Source organism: Anas platyrhynchos, chromosome 2 (assembly GCF_047663525.1).
Source record: "Anas platyrhynchos isolate ZD024472 breed Pekin duck chromosome 2, IASCAAS_PekinDuck_T2T, whole genome shotgun sequence".
Classification (NCBI taxonomy): Eukaryota; Metazoa; Chordata; class Aves; order Anseriformes; family Anatidae; genus Anas; species Anas platyrhynchos.
The window spans coordinates 106,178,206-106,203,035 of NC_092588.1; the positions used below are offsets into that span (position 1 = coordinate 106,178,206).

At 36.4% G+C, this 24,830-nt stretch overlaps 1 protein-coding gene across 4 annotated transcripts in view; it reads left to right on the forward strand.

Moving 5' to 3' along the window:
* Positions 1–24,089, forward strand: part of NFX1 (nuclear transcription factor, X-box binding 1) — a 57,645-nt gene extending 33,556 nt beyond the window's left edge. The window contains exons 14-24 of one of the 4 annotated variants that reach the window (XR_005263847.2): positions 1,367–1,486; positions 2,215–2,294; positions 2,660–2,890; positions 2,989–3,062; positions 5,650–5,751; positions 7,426–7,467; positions 7,705–7,803; positions 9,339–9,405; positions 11,204–11,238; positions 14,108–14,253; positions 19,684–19,781. Coding sequence is in view for 3 of the 4 variants with exons in the window: in XM_038175555.2 (XP_038031483.1) it covers positions 1,367–1,486; positions 2,215–2,294; positions 2,660–2,890; positions 2,989–3,062; positions 5,650–5,751; positions 7,426–7,467; positions 7,705–7,803; positions 9,339–9,405; positions 14,108–14,253; positions 19,684–19,785; positions 20,540–20,615 (1,139 nt within the window). In the remaining variant the exon portion in view is untranslated. Of the gene's footprint in view, positions 1–1,366; positions 1,487–2,214; positions 2,295–2,659; positions 2,891–2,988; positions 3,063–5,649; positions 5,752–7,425; positions 7,468–7,704; positions 7,804–9,338; positions 9,406–11,203; positions 11,239–14,107; positions 14,254–19,683; positions 19,786–20,533 lie in introns of those variants that run through there. The other 3 variants (XM_038175555.2, XM_038175556.2, XM_038175557.2) reach the window with 3 other exon arrangements.
* Positions 24,090–24,830: the final 741 nt, after the last annotated feature.

A 24,830-nucleotide genomic window follows, 5' to 3' on the forward strand; every position in this document is an offset into this window, starting at 1 on the left:
CATGTGAATTTAGAGTGTGTGTGTTTGTGTGTTCACTAGTGAACTTTAATCCTGATGAGCTGGAGAGGAGGAAGAGGACTTGGCTATTGATATATCTGTTTATGGAAATGTTGGTGGTGTTTAGTAGGCTCTGTGTTAGTCTGAGTGTCTGGTAATGTATGTATAGTGTGTCTGTCTCTGGAACATTTGCTCAGTCTTGCTACTGGCTGGGCCTCTATATGGTTTTAAACAGATTTGGCTTTAGTGGAATCTTGACCTTGGGAAGGAGTAATCCCCTGGTTCCCAGAATCTGCTGGATTCAGCAGCTGGCATAATGCACACACCTTCTCTTCAGCTTGGAATTATCTTCAGTTCTATTATTCTGTTATATCCTTCTACCTTCGCTCTTACTGTTCTTTCTGATCCATTATCTCTTTATTCCTTTATAGATCAATTATATTGCCTTTTTGTTCTCTCGTCTCTTTCTATATGACTTCAGATACTAGCATTTACTCTTACTATCCTGTTTTTCTAAAGATCTGTAATAACTGTAATTTGCATTTCAATGTCTCCTGCTGTTTCTTCAAACTCTGAATAACAGCAATTAAGTGGTTAATTTTTGTGCAGTGTTAAGTATTGTTGGAATGGTGTATTAAATGATTTCTATTCCTTTGTTTATTTTATGAATGAGATTTGGAATCCTGTGGCAAGAGTTTAAAAATCTGTTTCCAAAATAAGGGAACTAAAAAAAACAAAAAAGAGAGAGAGAGAGATAGAAACTGTATTTGAAAGTTCATTTTGTAGTATTTGGATGGGTTCAAAAGCTGCTTAAGAGTATCCAGGTAGTGTTAAATGACATGAAGTATACAGAAGAGATTCTAGGCTGAAGTCTACAGTGTGGTGCCCTTTCGGTAATTTATCTGAAATGTTCCCAGTACTGTGTGCAGGTCTGGGCAAAAGGACAAAATCTGACCACAGGTGTGAGAAAAAACGATAAAGGAAAGAAATTTCAGAGTTGTTATGAGTGGGAAAGAAATCACAAAATTTGAATGGTATGCTTTCAGAAAGGGACTTCAAGAGATCTCTATGTTTTTGAGTGAAGTGTAAAACCTGATCAGCTTTCAACTGGATAGGAGCATTATACCTGCTCCAGTTCAAAATGTTTCTGTCAAAGTATCACTCTCTAAGAGCAAGCATATCCATTGTGGGTCATAGTTTGGTTTTCTTGTAGGAGACAAAAAGGCTAATAATTTCATTATAGTGGTGCTTATTATCAAAAAATAAGCTAGAGTTAAACATTTGTATCTTTATTTAAAGATTTCTCTTAGTAGAGAAGTGCAAATACGCATACATTGGGATATATTTCTTTTGTGATTTGCTTTTCCAGGTTTTGATGAGTTAACTTGTTATTGTGGTGAATCGGTGATTTACCCCCCTGTCCCCTGTGGCACTCAGCCACCAGAGTGTAAGAAAACATGCACCAGGCCACATGACTGTAATCATCCAGGTAAGTTAGATTGTTCGATTTTAAAAAAGAAACTAAAATTGTAGTAAAGCATACATGGGGCTGTTTGAAAATATATTTATCTTTTATTAGGTATTTTTGCAGTAGTTGTGAATATTTCCAGAAGTTTGTACTTTGAAGCCAACCAACTAAAAATTTGCCACAAGTAACAGTAGTGTTACTTTTGACTGGTAAAAACATTGGATTTTTCTCTCTGATCCAGACAGCAACATTTAGACGTTATCAATAGTCGCAACAAATTAAATGCTATATTGCAAAGATTACATGCTCTCTTGAAACAGTAGGATAATCTGGTGAACAGTTTGTGTTAGTTTCTGTGTTCCTTGGAATGACATCGGTGGACTGAAAAACATACGGTGCAGGTTAAATAGATATATGTTCTGACATACTCTGCCTAATAGTGTAATCCTGCTCAGAAGCTGCAAATGTTTTGTATTTTCTACCATTTAACTTAGAAAATGCAGAAGAATATTCACCGAAAAATCTGCTATCATAATTCCTAAAGAATATTTTAAAGAACAGATTACCCTTGCATGAAATGTCTTTCTTCCCATAAACTACTAAATAGTAATTACTATTCCCATAAAGTACTGAAATAACAACTCGTGTTTAAGTTGTCCTTGCTGTCTCTTTTAAGGCTTTTGACTCACGTATGGTCATAACTGTTCTTTCCTTTTTTTTTTTAATTTTCCTGCACCCTGTGGCTGCAGTGTACCATTCATGTCATAGTGAGGAGAAGTGTCCACCGTGTACCTACCTGACTCAGAAATGGTGTATGGGCAAGCATGAAGTAAGTCTTAAGAGTTTTTGAGTACCAAATAATGTGTAGCTTGAAAATTCTCAATAAAGTTCAGGATGCACTTTTATATGTATGTAACTTACAGAATAAGCATTTGGTATTTCACTTTCTATTGACTGTTGGTTTAGCTTCTTTGAGGTGGAATATATTAATGGTGTTTGTGTTTAATGTGATTAAATTTTAGAAGTCTATCTGCTATATTGGACTATTATATAAAGAACTCTGTTCTAATATATTTTAGTATTACAGTTCTTGCGTGGGCAATGCCAAATGAAGGTGTGAACAGTAAAGTGCTTTGAGATTTGTTTATATAATTGTTCGCTTCTGGTTGTCATCTTCCTTCTTCTCTCTTTCAGCTGCGAAGTAATATTCCATGTCATCTCACTGACATTTCTTGTGGACTTCGCTGCAATCAAATGTTAAAATGCGGAATGCACAAATGTAAAAGAATCTGTCATAAAGGAGAATGTCTTATAGATGAAGAGTGTAAACAACCTTGTGTTATTCCAAGGCTATATTGTAATCATCCCTGTATGGCTCCATGTCATCCTTCTTCACCCTGCCCGACAACATCCTGCAGTGCAAAGGTTGGGTGTCCAGAGAAAATTCATTGCCCTTCACATCCCTCCCTGGACAGAAAAGGACCAAATTTTAAACAAACTGCTGTCTTGTGTATTTGCAACAGGTTGATCTTCACTGTGAATGTGGAAGAAGAAAGGAGAGTATGATTTGCTCAGAAGCATCTAATACGTATCAAAGGTTTGTACTATGATAATTATTTTACTTCCTTTGCTGGACTTACACAATTTGAATAAATTTCAGGGTTGACTTAATATATTTAATTCACAAAATTTTTCACACTTTTTTTGTCCTTACACCTACAATTTCTTTTTTCTCATTCTTCTGAGCTTTCATACCAGCCATGCTGTACTGGAACACATTCCTCCTTTCACTTTAGTCTATAACTGTGATGGCACATCAAAGCTTGAATCTCCCATCCATCAAACTCTGATTCAGACATCTGAATGTAGATGACTGCATATAATAGTCCCTGTATGATTTGCTGTCCCAGTTCCACTTAAATGTCTGACGGAACCTTGTCAATACGGATGATGGAAGCTAAAGAGCAATAAAGCTGAAACAGCTAAATTTAGGCAGTTGAATAGCTTTTCAGATTGTTGACTGTAATGAGAGCTTTGGCATCTAAAACTTGGTTGTTAATATGCAAACCAAGTCCTACCCAACTCCATTTTTTGCACTATTTTTTTCTCCAGATCCTATTTCTAAACTTTGTTGTTTTATTTGAGAGGGCAAAGAACAGACAAGGAAAAGAAGAAATAAAGTAGGACTTCGTTACTTACAAAATGGAAATAGTAAAATAGGGGTAATAATAGTAATAAAGAAATCTTATGCTGTGGTAAAGAGGTAATCAGAAAGTTAATCTCACTCCACTTGAAATGAAACCAAAGTTCTACTCTTCATCCCAGTTGATAGGAGAGAACAGTCACAGATTCTTCCTGTTTTCCAAAGAAAGCTTGCTAATGATTGCTTCTTTTCTTTAACACTTTCGAGGACCTGATACTAGCCCAGCTGAGGATGTGCCGTGTTGTTCTTACTGAAAAGTGCACAGATTTAAATTCTTCAGAAGGTGGCTTAGCATATATTTGTAGAAGCTTAATACAACCTAATTAAAGCAAGGAGGAAAATGTATTAGTCAGAAGCAGTTAAGAAGAACAGTAGTTAATGCTAAGTTGGATATAAGGTAGATTTACAGGAGCGGTCATCTTTGTTGTTTTTTAAAAAAAAATCTATTTCACTATCATTACAAATCAAGTGATTGATTGACTTGACTTTAAATTATCATTTAAAATTGACATGTGCTTGTCATAATGATAAGCTGGAAGGTAGCTGGATTACAAGTCCCAAGTTTTTTAACACTGTTATATTTCCACTATTTCTGAGGTTCAAAAATACTCATACAGGCAAAATGGTGTATTTGAAATCAGTAAGAGTCCTTGCATGTATAAGCCAAGTTAAATATGAAGGAAATGAAACACTCAGTTTAAAGCAAGTGTTTGTATCTCTTGGTTCACATGTGTTCGTATACATTTAATTCTATGACCTTACAATAACTGACATTATCAACAAATTCTTGAGCCATGTCATATTACTAAAAACAGTGTTTAATGGCTGCTAAGTCTATATGATAACTCTGACTTTTCAGATTACTAGAACATTAAAATACTCCGTTCTTTGTGGGAGTTAGATTTAGCTTTTTTTTCTATCATCTTCATGCTTGAGAAAAAAGAAAAAAATTACTACAAGTCCTGTGCTACTACTGTGGAAAGGTTGGCAAATTAATGGGGTATCCAGGTTTTCCCAAAAATGTTACTGGGAGTGTTTCATTAACAAAGCTCAAAGCTGTTTAATGTCATGACAAGGATGCCCAAGGGAACAGAAAAGGGACTGTGCAGCTCTGTCTGTATACACAGTATAAATGCTGTTGTCCTGTCATTCAATGGCCTGTTGTTTGGTCACAACCTGATAAATTTGAAGCTGATGGTGTGTCTCACATTGTCCTTTCTGATGTTATAATATAATAAAGTTATAATATTAATGTTATAATAGTTGTTCTCTGAATGTCGTGTTTGTTGTTTGGATGCAAATATATCCTTTTATCTGAAAATCAACAGGAAAGAGTTCAAATAATAGAATTTTTCATATTCAGGATTTTGAGAAAGGTGTCGGATATCACTAAAAATTTAATATATATTTTAATCAGAACCTTTAGCAAGAAAAGGGGACTAGAAAGGCTTGCTTGATGGGAATGATGGACAACCTTTATAAAGAAAATTGTAACTGTCTCAGTAGGCATTTTACTCTTTCTTTATGGCTTGTATCATCCATATTTTCTAAGCAAATTTCAAAGTACTTTATAAATTCACTTAACTGTATGCAATTAAAGCCCATAAAAGAAGAGTCGCATGAAAGTTTGTTTGTTTTTTTAAAAAAAGTGATGAAACTTATATGGTCAGATGTAGTTTGAGTATTCAGCAGGTGACAAGAAGGAGTATTCACGTTGCCTAGTTAGACTTGCTTAGAATTGGTGCTCTGAATATTTCCATGAAGGGGCAAGTCTGTGTGTTAGTTTGTTGAAGATGAGTGTAACCTTTTTATTTGTACATCTAGATTAGACTCCTAAAACGAGGTGATGTAGAACAAGAGTATAATTATGTAATCTGAAAAGGAAACTTCTCCCACCTCGATATTTAAATCTGAAGCTCTATATACAATTTCCAAGGTTCATGTCCTGCCTCAAGTGAAAGCTAATACTGTTCTTTTTCAGAATAGCTGCTATATCTATAGCCACTAAGTTAACAGATCTGCAGCTTGGAGATTCAGTGGAAATCAGTAGGCTTATTACGAAAAAAGAAATGAAGCAGGCCAGGTAAGGACAGACCTGTAGAAACATGTATGAAATCCTTGTGTGTACTTGAAGAACAGGTGACTTGGAAAATGCATAATATTGTCAGCAGAATCATGGTTTAAAAAGACTTTTAAATAATAGCCTGACTCTGCTGTAATACTGCTAGTAGGATGTTTTGCAATTCTTTAGCTGTTCTTGTTTTTGCTTTAATGTAGAATTTCTCGATCATTGGTTAGTTTCTTGTGACAATTACATATGGAACAATGTAATTGTGGTTTCAGAGTTTCTTTTCTACTCTGCAAACTCAGTCATGGAATGGTTGAGGTTAGAAGGGGCATTTTGGAGTTTAGCTGGTCCAACCCCCCTGCTCTAGCAGGACTGCCTATAGACACTTGCTCAGGACAACTTCTGAATAGTTTCCCTCCAAGGAGGGAAACTCCACACCTGCTCTGGGGAACCTGTGCCAGTGTTCAGTCACCCATGCATTTGTTGTCTGTTTGTTTGTTTTAATTTTTAAAGTGTTTCTTGATGTTCAGAAGGATCTTCCTGTGTTTCAGTTTGTTCCTATTGCCTCTTGTGTTGTTTCTGGGCACCACTGAAAAGAGCCTCGGTGTGTCCTCTTTGCATTCTCCCTTAATTAACATACATTAATAGAATCCCTGCTGACCGTCCTCTTCTCTAGCCCAAACAGTCCCATCTCTCTCAGCTGTTCCTCATGTGTTCCAGTAACATCCTCACATGTTCCAGTCCCTTCATCTTTGTAGCCCTTTGCAGCACTCTCTCTGCTATGTCTGTCTCTCTTGTACTGTGGAGCAGGGTTTGTGTGATCAGAACTTGGCGCAATATTCCAGGTGTGGCTTCATCAGTGCTGAACAGAGGGGAAGGATCACCTGCATTGACCTGCTGGCAATACTTTGCCTCATGCAGCCCAGAATGCCATTAGCCTTCCTTGCTGCCAGGGCACATGGCTGATTCATGTTCATGTTGGCGCCTACCAGGCCCACCACAAACTCCTTGGAGTTAATAAAAGTTTTTTTTTGTGGTTTTTTTTTTTTGTTGTTGTTGTTGTTGTTTTTTGTTTTTTGTTTTTTTTTTTCAGATTTCTCTTAATATTCTTTTCTGGATGACTAGAGGACATATTTTTCTCCTAGTCATCATCTTACTGTTTATAATATTTTCCCATTACCCTTTTTAGGATAATAGAAAAAAGAAAAATGACGTCTGAGTCATTTATGCTTGACACTTGTGCTCTCATACTGTTGTATTGCACATTTGTGTTTAAGTCACAAAACCAATTTGGTCTTAAATGTGGTGATTTCACTCTACTTCTGGATACTCCCCTGGAATTAAATAGCTTGTGCTTTTACTTGTAGTATTGTTTCTTCAAGGTATGGTCAAGTTTCTCCAATAACATTTTGTCTGAAACTTAATTTCCTTAAGTCTTTGCCTTTGCAGTCCTATTTTTATTATTTTCTGTTACAGTCTCTCTTCCCTGAATTGTGAATTTGATTAATACACCTAACAGACTGACTTTGAAATAAAGTCTAATCTGTTGTTAGCTGTATTATCTGATCTAATAAAGTAAATTATTCTGATGCATATTTACTTAGGCTGCTATAACTATAGTTTTGTTGCTATCATATTTAAAACTGAGGAGAAACAGTGATTCTAATTGTATTTTTTTTAATAATTCAGGTTGCAATGTGATGAAGAATGTTTAGCTCTTCAGAGGAACAGGTGGGCAATGAACTTTTTTAATTTGGACTTTTCAGAAAAAAGTTAATGCTATATGGAAAAAAATTCTTTCCTGTAAATTAGCATCAAATGTACAGACTCTGTCTTTTGTGAGCTGTTTATCTGTATTGGCATCCCATCTCTTCAATGAGAAAATGTTCTTGGGGGCTAATTTTTATTTATTTATTTATTTATGGTGGCATTTTTGTGTTTTTTCTTCCCTCCCCTGCTTGAATTTAGGCGTCTTGCTGAGGCTCTTGAAATAGATGATAACTCTGACCCTTTCAACATCCGTTCTTCTGGACCAAAGTACAGTGACCTTTTAAAAGAAGATGCAAGGTATGTGCTCTAATGATGAAAAGTGTCATAGGTAAACAGTGTGGAGTGCAAGATAGGAAATGAAGATCGATTCTATTTGCTCTTGTAAAAATGTCTTTCCTTTTCTCTCCAGAGGTGATTATGGTGATTATGGGAATAGGTGATCATTGAGGCAAAGGAATTAATGTGTTTTTCTCAACACCAGCAAAATGAGAAGTTTAAATAATAATAAGTGGCTGGCTGGTTTCTTTATTCTATAACAGAGCCAGATTTACAATGGGAACGTCAGTTTCCACCGTTTCTCTCACAACAAATCAGTGTATGCACTCTTCCACTGGCTTCACAAACTTCTACCCCCACTATCTCTGTGCTCTCTGTAATTTTTTCAGGACAAAGGCAAGAGTGATAACCAAGCAATGAAACATACTCTTAGAGTCTGAGACTATTTCTGTGTACTAGTCCCTTTATTTGTTTGCCTTGCTGTCAATTTTCAAAATAAAGACACTAGCAAAACATTTGCATGATGCGTAGTTAAGACTATGCTAATGCGGGTTGCAAAGAGAGCTACTAGACTGAAACATCTGGAAATGAGGCAAGAGAAAGTCAAGTTAATATCAAAAGCATCTCACTAGTAAACACTGTGCAACCTGGGATGATAAGGAGGGATCAGACAGATTTGTAAAAAGATGCTTAAATGATAAAGGTCACTTAAGAAATTTTTACTTTGTGTGTATGTGTGTAGGCCTGTTGGATATATTTTACACTTGCTACAATATCCTAATGATTAATAAATTTCATATTTTCAAACTTAATTTAATTTTAAATAACTTGAGAAATACTTCAATTGAGTGGTAGATACTCATCAGTGTCCTGGGAAATTGAGGTACTTCATTTGGTACTTCATAAATATACAAACAACCTCCAGCTCAGGACAACCACAAACGGAACCCTTCAGATAGGATGTGAGCAAGCTGATAAAACACCAAAACAAGCTAAACTAAACTAAACAAAACAAGCTAACCTTGCACTAAAACTGCAAGACCAGAACCAGAGTCAAGAAGAAATGAGAAATAAACTCAGTCATTTTTTACTGTCTCTACTCAGTCAGTCCTCTGATCAGGATCCTACAGAGGAAACTACTGATTCTGCGGATTATTATTTTATTTTTTTTTACTGCTAACCAGATTTGAGAGATGAATTCTTCAGGTAGACATTTTTACCCGTAGGGACAGTGCTCTAACAAATGTTAACCTTTCTTTTGGAATTAGTTTACCTGCTCATATAAGAAGAGAACACAAAGCTCACTCTGACAGATTCAATTTACTGTGATTAAGTAGGGCAAACCAATTAATTAAAAAAATCCATAATATCAAGAATATTTTGTTTTCTCACAAATAGCTTTATGCTTCTACTTTTGTTCTCATTAATTTGTTACACCAGATAAGTTTGGTAACTTTTCATTACAACACGTTACACATTTACACGTTACAGAAGATAAAGTCATTGCATCTTTGTACATTTTATTGCCTCATTTACCTAGTATGCTGTTGTTGCAGGAAGGATTTAAAATTTGTCAGTGATGTTGAGAAGGAGATGAGAATGCTTGTGGAAGCTGTGAATAAGGTCAGTATTCAGGTATTCTTTGAGTTATTAAAAGAAACAGTTTTGTTTACTTTGGGGGGGGATCAGAATAATGTTTATGAAACTTTAGTACTAATAGTTAGGGATTAATACTAGATCTGTTTTTACTCTATTAGAATGCATATTTTAATAATAGAACAAAATTTTTAAAACATAGCAGTACAACCACTTCTGTGACAGTCAAGCTTTTTTTACATTTTGTTTTTTTAAAGACTCAACCAGTGCCAGGTTTTAATGCATCAGTGGATTATCTTTCATTTTTGTGTCTCCATCGATAAAGCTTTAATCGTCAAACACAGTATTTAAAGGTTAAGACTCTGAGGGTGAAAGCCCTAGGTTCTTTCAGTCCCTGTAGTGGGATTTGCTTTCATATCTGTAGAGTGGATGCTCTTTGGCATTTCTGTGTGAGGTAGTCCTCTTCCTCCTATAAGGAGAATGGGATTCAGCCTTAATAGACTCCAGTATACCTAGAGAGGTCGGTTCCACAGACAAAATCATAGGCATGTAGCAAAAGCAGAATTCTGCCTTTGGGCCTGTCTGGTTAGTGTACTACTGGCTTGCTGCTGCACAGTGCTTGACCTGTTGCATGCAGTTGGAAGTATAAACTACTCTATCCTCAGCTGTCCTTAGCTCAAGAAACATAATTTTCTGTAGAAAGTATCAATGTCCTTCCCTGTTCTCTGCCGTAGGACTGCATATGTTCTATTTTAATCACCTAGTTTTATTCATTTCCTTTTGTGTGGTGTTTCTTAAGCAATCTCGGTGCTTGTCCACCTGTCTAATATTCTTACCTATTTTTTACATATTGGAATAAAAATCTGAGAAGGATTATTTGTGTCTAATTATATTCAGGCCCCTCCAATCTCATTTGCTCATAGATGTGTAGAATAATTGTTATTAGCTAAAAATAACTTGCCCAACGTTGTTTTGACTGTACTTATCCTATTTTATACCTTTGTATACTGCCTTTATTTTACACACCTGCACAGAGAAATGTATATGTACACATTTGTATATTTGATAACTGGATATACCAATATATATTCCCAAACCAACAGCCAACCAATATATGTAATATGATACAAAAAAGGTGACTCTATGTCTTGAATTAGTAATAGAAAATGAATTAGTGACATAAAATATAGTGGAACAAGAGAACAGGAGAGCTCAAGAAAATCTCCAGTGTTTAGTTCTCAGCAGTAACAAAGTATTTGTTAAATAACAATTCTACAACAGAGGCCATTGAGTGTCTATTAAAAAGAGTCTCCATTGCAGAAGAGGATGAAAAAAACAAGCTAGACATGACAATCCTTCCCTTGTCTGACCTAAAGGGAGAATTGCTCAGTGCTCATTTAAGCTTCTGTCATGATGAAGATGAATCAGTTAGGCCCACCTGACAATTCAGTACCTCAAGGACAAGTTCTGCACCCACCTGCACCTCAGGCTGTTGGGAATTGCTATTCCATAAGGTACAAGAAGTCTCCAGAAGTCAATTTATATTTCAAAAGGGAAGAGATTTCTTTCTGAATACCAAAAACAAGTTACACAAGTCTCATCATTTGGAGTCCATACGTTATGATGCATGTACAGGTAAAAAATTATTTTCATTAATTCTTCAGTAGGCAAACTGAACAGTTACCTGAGGAGTCCCACCATAATCTTTGTTCTATACCTGAAAATTTTCTATTTAGTTACATACAAAGTTTTGCAAGGCTGTCAAATTCCTCCTTGAAATGTTTAGATTCCTGATTACCAGTCATGTTCCCTCTTGCAACCGCAGGTATTTGTATTGTGTTGGAGATGTCTCTATGCCTGGTAAGTGTTATCACTGCTCTTCATTCAGGCCTGTTGCCCAGCCAGACAAGTCAACTCCCACTTCTTATGTATCCAAAGACTGGATTAGTATGTTTGACATGGCATTATGCAAGGAGACTGTGCTTAGTTGTTCTTCTGCCAAGATCCCTAAATCTGTCTTATGCTTGAGTCTCTGTTCAGTTGTTTGTTTACCATGACTCCTAAATCCTTTCTGTCTTGAGATGTGACTTGTGTTCTTTGTTTCTAGATGTTAAGCTTTACTTCCTTGTATTAAAAGTATTTTGCATGCTGGTCTATGAAGCATTCAGGTAGCTCTGCCTGTATCAGTACTATGTATTTTGTACTGATTACTGTTACTTATGCTTACACATTTTTGTTTTGACTTGTTTATATTTTTGCAATGTTCCTTTGGATACTAATTTCAGCTTAACTGGATAAATGCGTAATAAAAAGGATTCTGATGCTTTTTGTCAATTTGTAATTTTGTCATTTTGTAAATACACACTTACATATTAATACAGTTAACTTTATCTGTCATTGTATGACTTTGCTTGCTTCATGAATATCTGTTCCCTTAGACTCATTAGTGTGTATTAATCTAGCACAGCAGAGTTGTCACTGTTGACATGTGTAAGCAGACAGGACAGAAAACATTCATGTCATCCAGCTCTGTCAGCACATAGACAGAAATTCTCATTTTTTTTTGAGCCCAGAATCATCCCTTTAAAGATCATCCTTCTAAAGGTACAAAATCTATAGAGTTTTCTTTATCCAAATGTTTGTCTATATGCTGAAATTGTTGTAGTAGGTGGAAAGTTTATTATTGTTTATTGTTAAGTAACTCAATCAAGACAGTATGTGATTATTCTGAAGACTTGTGGAAAAGATTGACCACCACTTCAGGTCTGGTTACTATTCATAATTTAGCTACTTAACATTCTGAGAGGAGGCAGGTATAAACCATTCATCTACAGGGCAGGTACACTGTGCCTTTAATGTTTATCTTCCTCTGTTAAATTCATCTGTAGCAGACTATATCTAGGTGACTGCAGCAGAATGAGTATTCTCTTTGTCTCAGTGGAGGGGATGAGTTTCATCCTCATTCTGCCTTTCTCTGTAAGAACTGGTGAACAAATGTTTTGCCAATTTGAATAGTAGAGGAGTATAACCAATGGTATTACTGTTAAGTAGCATTCCTCCTTTGCAGTAATACTGATTACAGTAAAAACACTGTAAAGGACCCAAGAAGAGGTTTCAAGAACCTGTGTTGATTTCTGCAGTTGCTTAAATAATTTCCAGGAGTATTCTTTTGCTTAATCTAACCACTTAAAGATTATATCAAATTAATAGCTTCCTAGAATGTTAAAAAAGAAAGAGTACACAGTACTGCGACAAAGTTACTTCTGGCAGCACTGTGATCATGCAATAATAGACGTGAACAGACTCGAATAGATTTGTGTGTGGTTTAAGATTTATCAAAATTGTCCTTTTATTAGATTCTAAAATGGGGTTCTCTGCATCTTAATGATTTGAAGAGAGTTTTCACATGACCTGTAAAGCAACTGCTTTTTAATGTAACAGTTCTCCTTGTGCAATCCAAAGGTGTACTAATTTGTATTTGAATGTTTAACGTAGCCTGTCAGAAGATGTCTTAGAATCATTCAGGTTGGAAGGAGCCTGCAGAGGTAGTCTAGTGCAGCTCTTTCTTGAAGCAAGAACCAACGCTGAACTTAGCCCCTGAATGAATGAGCTTTATCCGATCAGATACTGAAGAAGTTTCCTAAATCCACTCTGGCTACTCCAAGGGGCCTTCTACTTCATGTGCCTAAAAATGGCTGATGAGAGGCTGTTTTTTTTTCGCAGGCTTTGAAATGTAGCTTATTGTCCTGTAGTTCTTGTGTTGTCTGTCTTGCTCTTCTTGAAAACAGAACAGTTGCCTTTCTCCGGTCATTAGGCTCCTACCCCTGATGTCTGTAACCTTTCAGAAGTGATAGAGAACAACACATACTCCTAGTCTCTGTGTTGTCAAATGTGCTGCATCCAGTCCCAGAACCCTGTACAGGCTGGGACTTCTCTTGCAGTCCCTGACTCAAATGTTATCTAATACTGGCAGTTTGTCTTCTTCTTGAACCCTGTTGATAGCCCCAAAGACCTCTGAGACCTTGTTGGTGACAACCAAGGCAAAGGCTGAAGCACAGTGTCTTGAAACCCCGAAGCAGACTGGGTATCTTACCCTCATCTGCATCTGCTGTTGTTAAGACACCCAGTCCATTAGGAAGGAGAGACGCTTTTTTTTTTTCTTCCTGTTCTTTCTTTGACTGTTTATGTAACAATTGTTGTCATATCAAGCATTATCAGTTTTTGTTCACTGAAACTAAAACTACAGTTTTGTTGCTATTTAATAACATCAATAGACTTTATTCGTGGCAGGTTTTCCAGAGACATCGCTTATTTGGTAGAGAGAAGTGATAACTAAATCTGATGCCTTTGTAGCAACCTGCTGTGTATGTGCATTGTAAAAACCAGTCTGAAAAAGAAAAATTCAGATAAATTATACTGCTTCTTTGGGATGTAAACAGAATAGATGTATTCAGGATTTGTTTCGAACTTAAACGTACACGTAAATGTGTGTATGTATGCTTTGAGGTGGGAACTAAATGGTTGTTTTTTAGATGATTTTTTTTTTTGCCAATACAGATGTATTAACATTTTGTAGGACTACTTTGTCATGGTGGCAAAATTTTAGAGGTAGAAGAGCTTTCTCTTTCCCACACACCTTTCCTTTCTGCTTGCCTTTCTTTGCTTGCTCACTTCCTCATTTTATATATTTATATATATACATATTTTTTTTTTTCTTTTTTAATTTCAGGGCAAGCATACAAAAAAGAGTCATTGTTACCCACCAATGAACAGGGATCATCGCAGAATCATCCATGAATTAGCTCAGGTGTATGGCATTGAAAGTGTGAGCTATGACAACGAACCAAAGCGTAACGTTGTTATCACCGCAGTGAAGTATGTAATTCATTTTGTTTTCTAGTAACTGTGTATGTTTATATCACTTAATTGAATGAGTTTATTTACAGTACAATTTGCAGCATGCAGTAGCTTCCATTTAAAAGTTTTTAAAGCAATTTTAAACTGATCATTTGATAAGCTTCTATTTCCCCCTGGTTGAATACATCTTCAGAGAAGAAAACGCAATTAAAAATGAAAAAGCTAAGAAGACAAGATTTTGCAAGTCTGTTTTCCGTTTGGCTTAGCAGTAACTTCTTGTCTTTTTGTCATCAGCTAAATTTGACAGAAGTATCAAGGATAATAAAAGTAATAAAATTTTATGAATATTAATGGCTGGATAGAGAAGTCACATCTAAATTTGCACCTTCTTTGAAGAAGGCTCATACTGGAACTTCTCTACACACCTGAACCTGCCACAGAAAGTCCTATCCTCTCTTTTTTGTTAATGGACAAAGTTGGAAACGGATTACTGCAAATATAAAAGATGTCTAAGCAAAATTAGAGATGCTTGGAGAGGGCATGTAGAAGGAAGTTCATAGTATAAAAGGAAATGAAGGGAATATAGCTGGGGGAAAAGCAAGGTTATTGACTGGAGAGAGTGTGGCTTCCTTGATTCTTTTGTCACTGAGCAACTTATTTAGTTTAACATTGACAAATTTTAGTTCAGCACTGTCAAATTGTGGTTCTTCGACAACTCATTTAATTGGTTTCTAACTGTAGATGTTGGCTATAGTTAAAAATTAAAAAATAAAAAAAATATTACCATCCCTGCTAGTTACAGTGCCATGAGCTGCTCCTGAGCCTGTTATCCTAGTTAGAATCTTGATCTCGTTCAATAAAGACAGGACACTACTTTAAGGTAACTTTATGTTTCTGTGAACCAATTTAAGATATCTCCCTTTTCCCTACAAAAGAAGGGTGAGAAGAGAGACCACACTTGAAAAAGCTTCCTCAGAAAAAGGAAGGGGCTGGAGGATGATGAGAAATAAGTGAAGAGGAGGAGAAAGTGTCAGAGAAATGAGTAGGACAGAATTTTTTTATTTTTTTTTTTTAAAGTCATTGTATGCTGAAACTTTAGAATGGGAAGCCTTCTGTAGTGTTAGAAGTTGCGCACTTGCTCCTTCCCTTTTGTTGTTTAGGGAAGATCATGCAGTGATCATGCAGGAGCTCTTCCCATGACTCTTCCCCTGTCCTCTTTCTTTTGGCAAGTATGAGGGAGTGGGGAGGACTCTGGAGTCTGCAAGGACCGAGTTGAACGTTCAAGTGTTGGAAGCTGATGTTAGGTGCTTGATGGGAGTTTTGTTGACTCCGTCTTCATCCCTTTCATGTAATAGTGAAAGTTGATTTAGACAGGTTTATACTGCATCTTTACTTTTGGTTTGTGCACATTATCAGGATGCTTGTTTCACACCTTGTGCTTTGGTATGTAAGAAATAAAGGAATCAATAAAACAATACTTGTAAGGCAGCATGGTTGAGATATTTTTCTTCTGAATTGATGAGCATGATTTCCACTACATCTGTTGCTGTTTTTTTATTTGTTAACAAATACAACTGAACATTTTTTAAACACTTCTTGAATTCAGGGATGGCTTTGTGTGAAGGATCAAAGGATTAGGAGCATTTAGGAGCATGCAGTGATAGAACACAAATGCTGCACTTTTACTTCTGCTCTTATAGACACTGAGTGCTATACAACAGTGTTTTTCAGCTGCGTAGCGATGTTTCCTAATTGAATTCATCCAAGAATTCTTTTCATTGTCATTTTATTTCAAGTGGCAAAGACCACTTCGTCAAGACATAAAACTCATTGAAGCCTCAGACAATTGATAGCTTAAGTTCTAGGATGATATTTTTAGAGTATTTCATAGAATGATGGGATGGTTTAGGTCAGAAGGGACCTTAAAGATCACCTAATTTCAATCCCCCTGCCATGGGCAGGGACACCTCCCACTAGATGAGGTTGCTCACAGCCCCATCCAGCCTGGCCTTAAACACTTCCAAGGATGGGGCATCAAGAGGTTCTCTGCACAACCTGTTCCAGTGCCTCTGAGTAAAGAATTTCTTCCTAGAACCTAATCTAAATCTTCTCTGTTTTAGTTTAAAGCCATTACTCCTTGTCCTATCACTATACTCCCTGACAAAGAGTTCCTCTCCAGCTCTCTTGTAGACCCCCTTTAAGTACTGGAAGACCGCTGTAAGGTTTCCCTGGAGCCTTCTCTTCTGTAGGCTGAAAAACCCCAACTCCCTCAGCCTGTATTTGTAGTAGAGGTGTTTCAGCCCATTTGATCATCTTTGTGGCCCTCCTCTGGACTCGTTCAAATATGTCCATGTCTTTCTTGTGTTAGAGGCCCCAGAACTGAATGCTGTTTCACAACAGCTTCTTCAAATCCAGAGTCTAGTCAACACAAAGCCCAAATGGTTTGATTCAGTTTGTTTCATCCTGTTTTCAGTATTCCCTGCAGATACCTTTTAGGGGCATTTCCAAGTATACGTAACGAGAAATGACGCTAGGCAAGAAGCACCATTTTTTTTCCTGCTCTTCCCCATTATGTCACTGAAGTGGTAACATCACCATACAAGTTGGATCAGAGGAGTGAGAAAGCATCCTTGGTGCTAAGGAGAGTTCCTCTAGCCAGATAATAGGCTAGGAGCAAGCACCATGACTACTTTGCCATCAGCAAAATGCACCCATCATCGTTCCACCACATTGGTACAAGTTGATCATGTTAGCTGCATTAGAATCACCGATGTACAGCATTGCTGATGTCTAAGCAGATAAAGAATGTTCCTGGTGTTGAACGTCAAGGTTCATCTTAAGTGCCCTTCTCCCTGCTGGTTGCCTTTGTAGTCACCATCTTTTTGAGCAGTTGCAATACCAGATTCCTTCTGACCCAGGATTCCTTCTGTGGGGCAGTACTGTGTTAAAAGGTTACGTGCAGGCTTGTATGGCAAAAAGGGGAAGAGGCTTATTTTTGGTGTTCCTTCTAGGAACAGCATTTAATTTAATGTTTATATATAACTTATATATGTAAGTGAGTATACATGTATAAATAAAGCTTTATATACAGGCTTATATAGATTTTTAGAGAGAGATTTAATATGTGGTTAAATTTTAATGCATAATTATATCGTTAATATGTTTAAATTACTTGAGTATGCTGTGGCAGTTTTCTGATAAAATAATTGTAGGATTTTTTACCTCATAATTTCCATATAAATGCAGCTTTAAGCTCAGAACATTATTCAATAATTAAAAATGTAGCGTAATTATTAAGTGTTTTGGTCACATTAGGTAAGTGTAAATTCATTTACCCCTACTTTGCATTCTAAGTTGGTTTGTCAGAGACATAGAAGACTGTTAAAAACAGTAAGAGATACAGGTCGTCTTCTTGAAAAAAGCCTGGAAAGATACTGCAGAGTTTTCGCAAAGATACCTGAAATCACAGCCCGTGTAGAGAATGCATATTCTCTCTTTCTTCTCTCAACAGATGAGGTAATGGGCACAAATAAAAATCATCAGGTTTGAAACAGTTGCAGGAAGAAGATTCATACAATACGTAGCGATTGTGGAATGGGTTGCTCATAAAATCAGTGACTTGCCGTATGTAGGAATAAACAACGTTACAGGATATATATAATTTAATGTATAGTTAATCGTCTGCTATTTTCCTTGTACATATACTAGTGGTTTTAAATATAATGGTACTTGTGAGAATAGAAGAATGGGAAAGGCTAAGGTTATCTCAAATTATAAAGTCATAAATAGGCATTCAGGCAAACGTGTTTCCAGTGTGGAATAAAATTTACTGTTAAGTTATGAACGTAATGTAAATCGAGGGCAAGAATGAAGGAAAAGAAGCAGCATTTATTCACCTGTTCAGAAATGGAGAGGCCAAGCTAATTTATTCTCCATATAAGAAGTACCTAGCCAAAAAATGTATCATGTGCAAGTAATATTCAGAGATGAATCTACATCTCAGAAGGTAGGGAAACATTCCTAAGAAGAAGAGGCATTCAGATATAAATAGGAAAGCAGTGCTGTTTAGTGTACCAGAATGGTGGTGGAAGGCCTCTCAGTCCTGCAATTACATTGGAACCGTGACTGGAAGTTGAAATAAAGCAAACTCACTCTTGAAAGTGACTCGTAGGAAACTTTTAAGACATTTCCACAGCCTGTTAAAGATAGAGTTGCGTATGATACTTATTTTGAAAAATTTTGGCTTAGATGCCTTTTTTGTAATAATCTTTCAAAGCAGTTTCCATTTTTTTTTATATCCTTCCCCTGTCTCCAGCCAGTGCAGCCTTTGGACATGGACTGTGCAGTACTGAAGGTGTGCTTCGCAGCCGGTACAAGCCTAGGGACATACTGAAGCATACTGTCTTCCTGCATTGGAGAAAATACTGCCCTGCACCATGGCCACAGGGTGGCCCTTGTATTGCAGAGGGCACAAGCACAAATGAGATGCTTCATTGTACAGTTATGGTCACGTAATAGATAGTAACTTATGTGGAGGGCAGGAAGAACTGTTTATTTGTTTGGTTTTTTTTCTTAATGCGTGTCATATTTCTGGTCTCATGCACCTGGGCTAACGGGTAAGGAAGTGGCAGTGTATTGTGAGGCACTGGCACAGGTTGCCCAGAGGAGCCCCATCCTTGGAAGTGTTTAAGGCCAGGTTGGATGGGGCTTTGAGCAACCTGGCCTGGTGGAGAGTGTCCCTGCCCGTGGCAGGGGGGTTGAAATTAGGTGATCTTTAAGGTCCCTTCTGATCCAAACCATTCTGTGATTCTGTTATTGTTCCTTGGAGAGGACTGCTTCACGGGGGCCTAGTTTTAGTGCAGAGTGATGAGTAAGTTTAATGCGACTTGTTGCTTGAGGTTAAGAACATGGCTCCACAGCATTAGATATTGTGAAGATGCAGTGATCTGTGACCATAGACCTTGATGCAGCCTACAGCTTCCTCGTGAGGGGGAGAGATGAGAAAGGTGCTGATCTTTTTTCTCTTGTGGCCAGTGATGAGACCCAAGGGAGGAATAGCATGAAGATGCATCAAGGGAGGTTCAGATTGGATATTAGGAAAAGGTTCTTCTCTGAGAGGGTGGTTGAGCTTTTGAGCAGGCTCCCCAGGTAAGTGATTGTGGCATCAAGCCTGTTGAAGTTCAAGAAGCATTTGGACAACAATCTCAGAGAGATGGTTTGATTTTTAGGTAGTCCTGTGTGGAGCCAGGAGCTGGACTCAATCCTTGTGGGTTACTTCTGTTACAGGATATTCTGTGACTCTATGAAAATTAGTTATGTAGATGAAATACAAATATGAACTCAGACACTGGTACCACTACTTTTAAACGTAACTCTTTTTTTGCCCTAACTTCTAAATGAATATAAATTCCTGTTGAATAAAATAACTTTTTTCTTTTATTTTTCTAGAGGGAAATCCATTTGTCCAAGCAATACTTTAACTTCTGTGCTGGATAAAGAAATGCAGAACAGGCCTCCACCTCCTATTCCTCATTACAAACAAACAGATAAGTAAGAAATGTGTTTCTAAAATGGTGTTCTTCAGTTTTGTGCTGGTTTACTCAAGGAAGAGTGTTCATGAGCTTCAATTTTATGCTCCCTGAGTTTTTTACTCAACTTACATGCTGCTGCGGAGCTTGCAGCCTGCACTAAATTTTTCTGTCCACAGAAGTAAACCTGAAATGAAATGGTAACAGAATGTAGGATTGACTGTGATATAAGAGCAGTAATAAAAACAAATACTGTGGACCTCTCTTTTTTTATAAAGATTAGATGGTTGAGAAGAGATGAATGTTTTGGAGGTTTGGGGTGTTTTATATCTTTAACTTTTCTGTGTAAAAGATAAAGTAGTGTCTTACTGGCATAAAATAATTTATTAGGACAGTTAGTAAATATATTTTTATTTATGTTTATATTTTATTATTTAAAAGCATGTTTAGCATTTAGTCTTCAGTACATTAGTGTTTTTGCAATAAATATTACTAATAAATGATAGTTTCTGGTAAAACTCAAAAACAAATTGTATCAATTCAGCCATGCACCATTATACATTAATTTGATAAAGTATATTTTTTTTCCCAAAAATCATAGTTAAATGTTTTCTGAAGCATTAAGATATTTCCATTAGAACATAATTTAGAACACACCATCTATCGATGCAGTGTTCATATGCACACTGAGATGTTATGGGAATTTGTGACTTCAACCTACTTTTATCTTGTGTTTCATGCAGAGTGAGTAACATCTAATATTCTTATAATTTCAGGAGTAGTGGAAGCAGTGGTTTATCCAAACCATTAAAAGAAGAGCCAGTAATTGACTACTTCGATGTCCAAGACTGAAATGGTTGATGTAGAATTATGATGCAGAAGCTTACAGGTGAAGATACTAAATTATTGTGCAAGGCACTTTTTGGTTATCTATCAAATGACCAGTTGTTCAGCATGTCCATGATTTAACATCTAAAGTTAGATTGTGATACTTTACAGTTTACATCACTGCATAACTGCATAATACTTAACAGTAGTATAATTTTTTTCAACCTGTGTTTGCTGCATTTTTTTTATCTAATATGCTGTCAGAACGATGTAAATTTCCATCAATGCCTTTAAAGTGAGAGAGCTGATAATCAAATAGATTCTTTTGAGTAGTGAGAACAACAATAAATCTTAAAGATTTACTTCAACATATCTCACACAATTTAAACTAAACCAGGAGTAATCTTTGTTAAAAGCACTAAAGGGAATATTCTTAAAGCATTTTCATATTTTTATTAATTTGTATCCATGTTAATGTGGTAAATTTGGTAATTTTAGTTACTCCTTTGCATGGACTGAAATACAAAATTTAGTCAGTCTTGAAGTACAAGTATATGCTCTAAACGCCACTTAAGAGCACAGGTTTCTTTTGTATCTGAAGAACCAGGATTTGGGGAAGGTGGGGAATTAAAGCTTATTTTGTTTTACCTCAAATTTGACATTTAAAAAAAAAAACAAAATAAAAAAAAAGACATCATTATTAATGTTATTCAAGACCTTGAACAAGATAAGCTTTTATACATTATTTTGGTGTTCTATTTGATTTAGCTTTTATTTAGATATGTTAGCTTGATGGTCTTGGGTTTTTTGCATGGTTTTTGTTAATGGTTTATTACTTTTTTCTGTACTGTGCAAGCTTAAGGGAATGTGTGAAAAAAATATTATGAATCTGGAACAATTTTTGTAAAATTTGTAAGAACATCTGTCTTAGCTCTTTGCCAGTGGAAGGTATTTGTTGCATGGGAAATGCCATGAACAAAATGGGATGGTGGTATAAACAGTTTAACAGTCTCTCAGATGGTGAATTGTTTCCAGATCACAAGCTAAAGTGGGAGAGAGGTGATTCTGAGCAGACCTACAAAGTGGCACAGTTCTTGACTTTGAGTGATTCACATTGTCTAGGGGAGATGGACCTTTCAATTAATGACTTCCTTAATTTGGCACTGGTTTGCTGTTTCTTGTTCTGTGTGGCTACATGCAGCACTGGAGGCAAGTACCCTGTACAGCATCAGGGGCTGCTGCTGTTCAAAGGAGCTTAGAAAAAAAAGAAACAGACCTCATGGAAGCCTTGATGGTTTGGGTTTCAGCTAGCTTACTATGCTGTAGTGTGAGGTTTGTAGCCAAGAAAATGAAAGGCAGTGATCCATGTTTAAATTTACATAGTTACGAAACCGTGAGTCTTATATGTGAAGCATTCTATGGCTACATTTCATCCTGAACATCCGGAGCTTGTGAAACAGTGAACAGCAAAGTCACAGATGATATCTGCCCCTTAAATCTTTTCAGAATTAAAACGTATGTTATTGCATATTTTTGTGTGTTTTTTATTTCACATAAAAGAAAGTCGTACGTGTTTCTAAATGTTTCAAATGCATGTCACCATTTACCTTCTGGTAGAACAGTTACCAGAAGGACTCTCATTTCTCAAGACTGTTCAGGCTTTTAATTTGTTCATAGCGGTTTAAATTACTTACTTAAATTACTTTGTCTTACTTTTTGTGAACAAAAATTAAGAATAAATTAACAAAGCTTATAGTACCCTGATTTTTCTAAGCACACTGTTGTTTGGTCCTACAAGGCATACTGCTTTGTGAAGTTCAGCTAAAGCTAAGGAAATTAGTTACTTAGCATCTTTCCAGGAATCTTTTCTTCAATCCCATCATTGTGAGGAATGTATCTATTCCAGTGCTTGCAGACAAGTGCCAGTTCACTGTGGCTAGACAAAGGCTAATTCCTGTGTAGAAACCCAGAGCTATCTTATGATAGCAGTGTTTTCAAGATAGTAACTCCAACAGGGAGAATGTATCTAGTTACACTACCAGGGTTGGTTCTGGACAGGAGCCTGCCACACATGTCCAGTGAGCTGAAAGTGTAGGTAAAGTGAGCCCCAGAGTATGTGTGGCTCATGGAGTTGGTATTCTGTAAGCAGACCTAACACACAGACACATACACACAGAGCCTAAGTGATTTAGTTAATATTAAACAGCATAAAGCTGAAGCCTTTTCACATATTTTCTTATGAATACAGCTAATGCTTCACATTTGCACCTCTGATTTGAAATATAAAACTTAAAAGGTTTTAGTAGCATTATCTCTTTCATTTTTTAAGTGAAATTATGGCTTTAACATAAATATATGAACCTGGTGAGATGCACTTCAGCACCCTACAGTTTTTAGTAAGAAAACCCAGGTAATCTTCAGCTTCTCAGGTTGGACTAATTAATTATACTGGATCTGTTCATACTGAGAAATCATAGTACTCATTACTAAATATCTTAACTGCACGTATATTAACTCTTACGTGGATGTGTAAATTACACATCTCTATATCATGGCTGTTGGACTCTATCTGTAGTTATGAAGCAAGTCACACATACGAAAATGTTTGCTTTGAAATGCATTCTAGTAACTCGGTTAAAAACATGATACCATGATACCGTACCCAGGGAATTAATACCAAAACCAAAAAGTATTGATGTCTTTCCTCCCAGAACACAGTAACATAGCCTTAAAAAGGAACTCAGCAGTTTAACAGTGGTGCTCTTCTTTCTGTTCTCATTTGCTTTTGCTGCAATGTCTGTGACTTTCATACTGAAGAGTACTAAAGACTGCAGTTCTGAAATCTGTGATAACTCATTTTCATACTGCACATGTGCCTCGTGGAAATGTTTTTCAATTAGCTATTTTGTAAATCCCATGAGCAGGCCTTTACGTCTTTTATTTGATAGAAGAATGAGAGAATAAAAGATCTTTGCATCAGTGAAGTCAGTAGCAAAAACCTTATTGACATGACTGTAACCAAGACTTAAGCTTGAACATGCTAGTCATTTTCCAGAGCCCTTAGAATAATACTATTTCTTGCAGATTTATTTGATATAAGTACTCTGCAATAAGTGTCTTTTGAAATAACTTGTGTGGTGTAAGTTGGAAGTCATGTAACTTCATTAAGTGCTTTTAAAATTGTGTATAAAATAGATATTTTGGCATTTGGGCTGTGCTATTACTGATCTGTATTGTTTAATGCATTTAAAGTGCTCTGAGTATTCAGTGCTTGGATTTAACCTAAAATTGTGTAAGATGTGTAAGTAGACTTCAGTATCACTGCTACTGTGGCACTTTTGTACAATATCTGCCGCATAAGGAAATAAGCAAAATAAAACTGTTCTAAATCACTTTTCTTAAGTTATTTGTTGAAAGCTTTTTATTTTACTTGATTTTTTGAAGTTGGTGTAAAATGACTTTCGTTATAAACCTGAAATAAATGCAAGTTGAAAGTTCTGTGCTTTGGAATTGTTTGCAAGTTTTATCTTGGTATTCCAAAGTTGGGAGACCTATATGGTGTCATAGAGAAACAGTAAAGGTTTAAATGGAAGTTTGGGGAGTCCATTTCCTCAAATTTTGAAATACCACATGTGATTTCGTGAATTTGAAGTGATTTTAACTTGCTATAAGGAGACTGAAGCAAGTAAAGAGGGACTCCACAGGAAATAGTAAAGATTACCTGCTACCTTCTTGGGATTCAGTAGTACAGGAGAGTTGATTGTCTGAACAGAAGTTTATATTTTGGTTATCTGAAAAATGCATAGTCTGCCCAAAGGCTACCTGGCAATAAAATGTACAATTTTTACTTCTTCATTCTTTGCCCACCATTCACTGGGAATGGTGACTCTAAAGAAGAATGGTATTTGGGAGTGTGTGAGAGGGGCAGGAAGGACTCGTGCCATGTAGGAGCCTCTGAGGTCATTGGATTTAACAAATACAGTATGACAAATGTGGTCATAGGATATGGGGAAGACAGCCAACACAATTTAGTACATGGCAGGGAGACTCAAAACTCAAACAGTCTGAAAATAAGAAGTTTGAAATGTTTTGAGGTGCTTCATCCTGAAACTTCTATAATACATCTCCAATGGCAAGTCACACAAGTGAGTAACAGGCTGTGTATGTCAGGTGGAGTGCAGGATGGCTCAAAGGAATTCAAGAAATGATCTGAGATTGAAGAGCTCTTGAAAGTTAGAC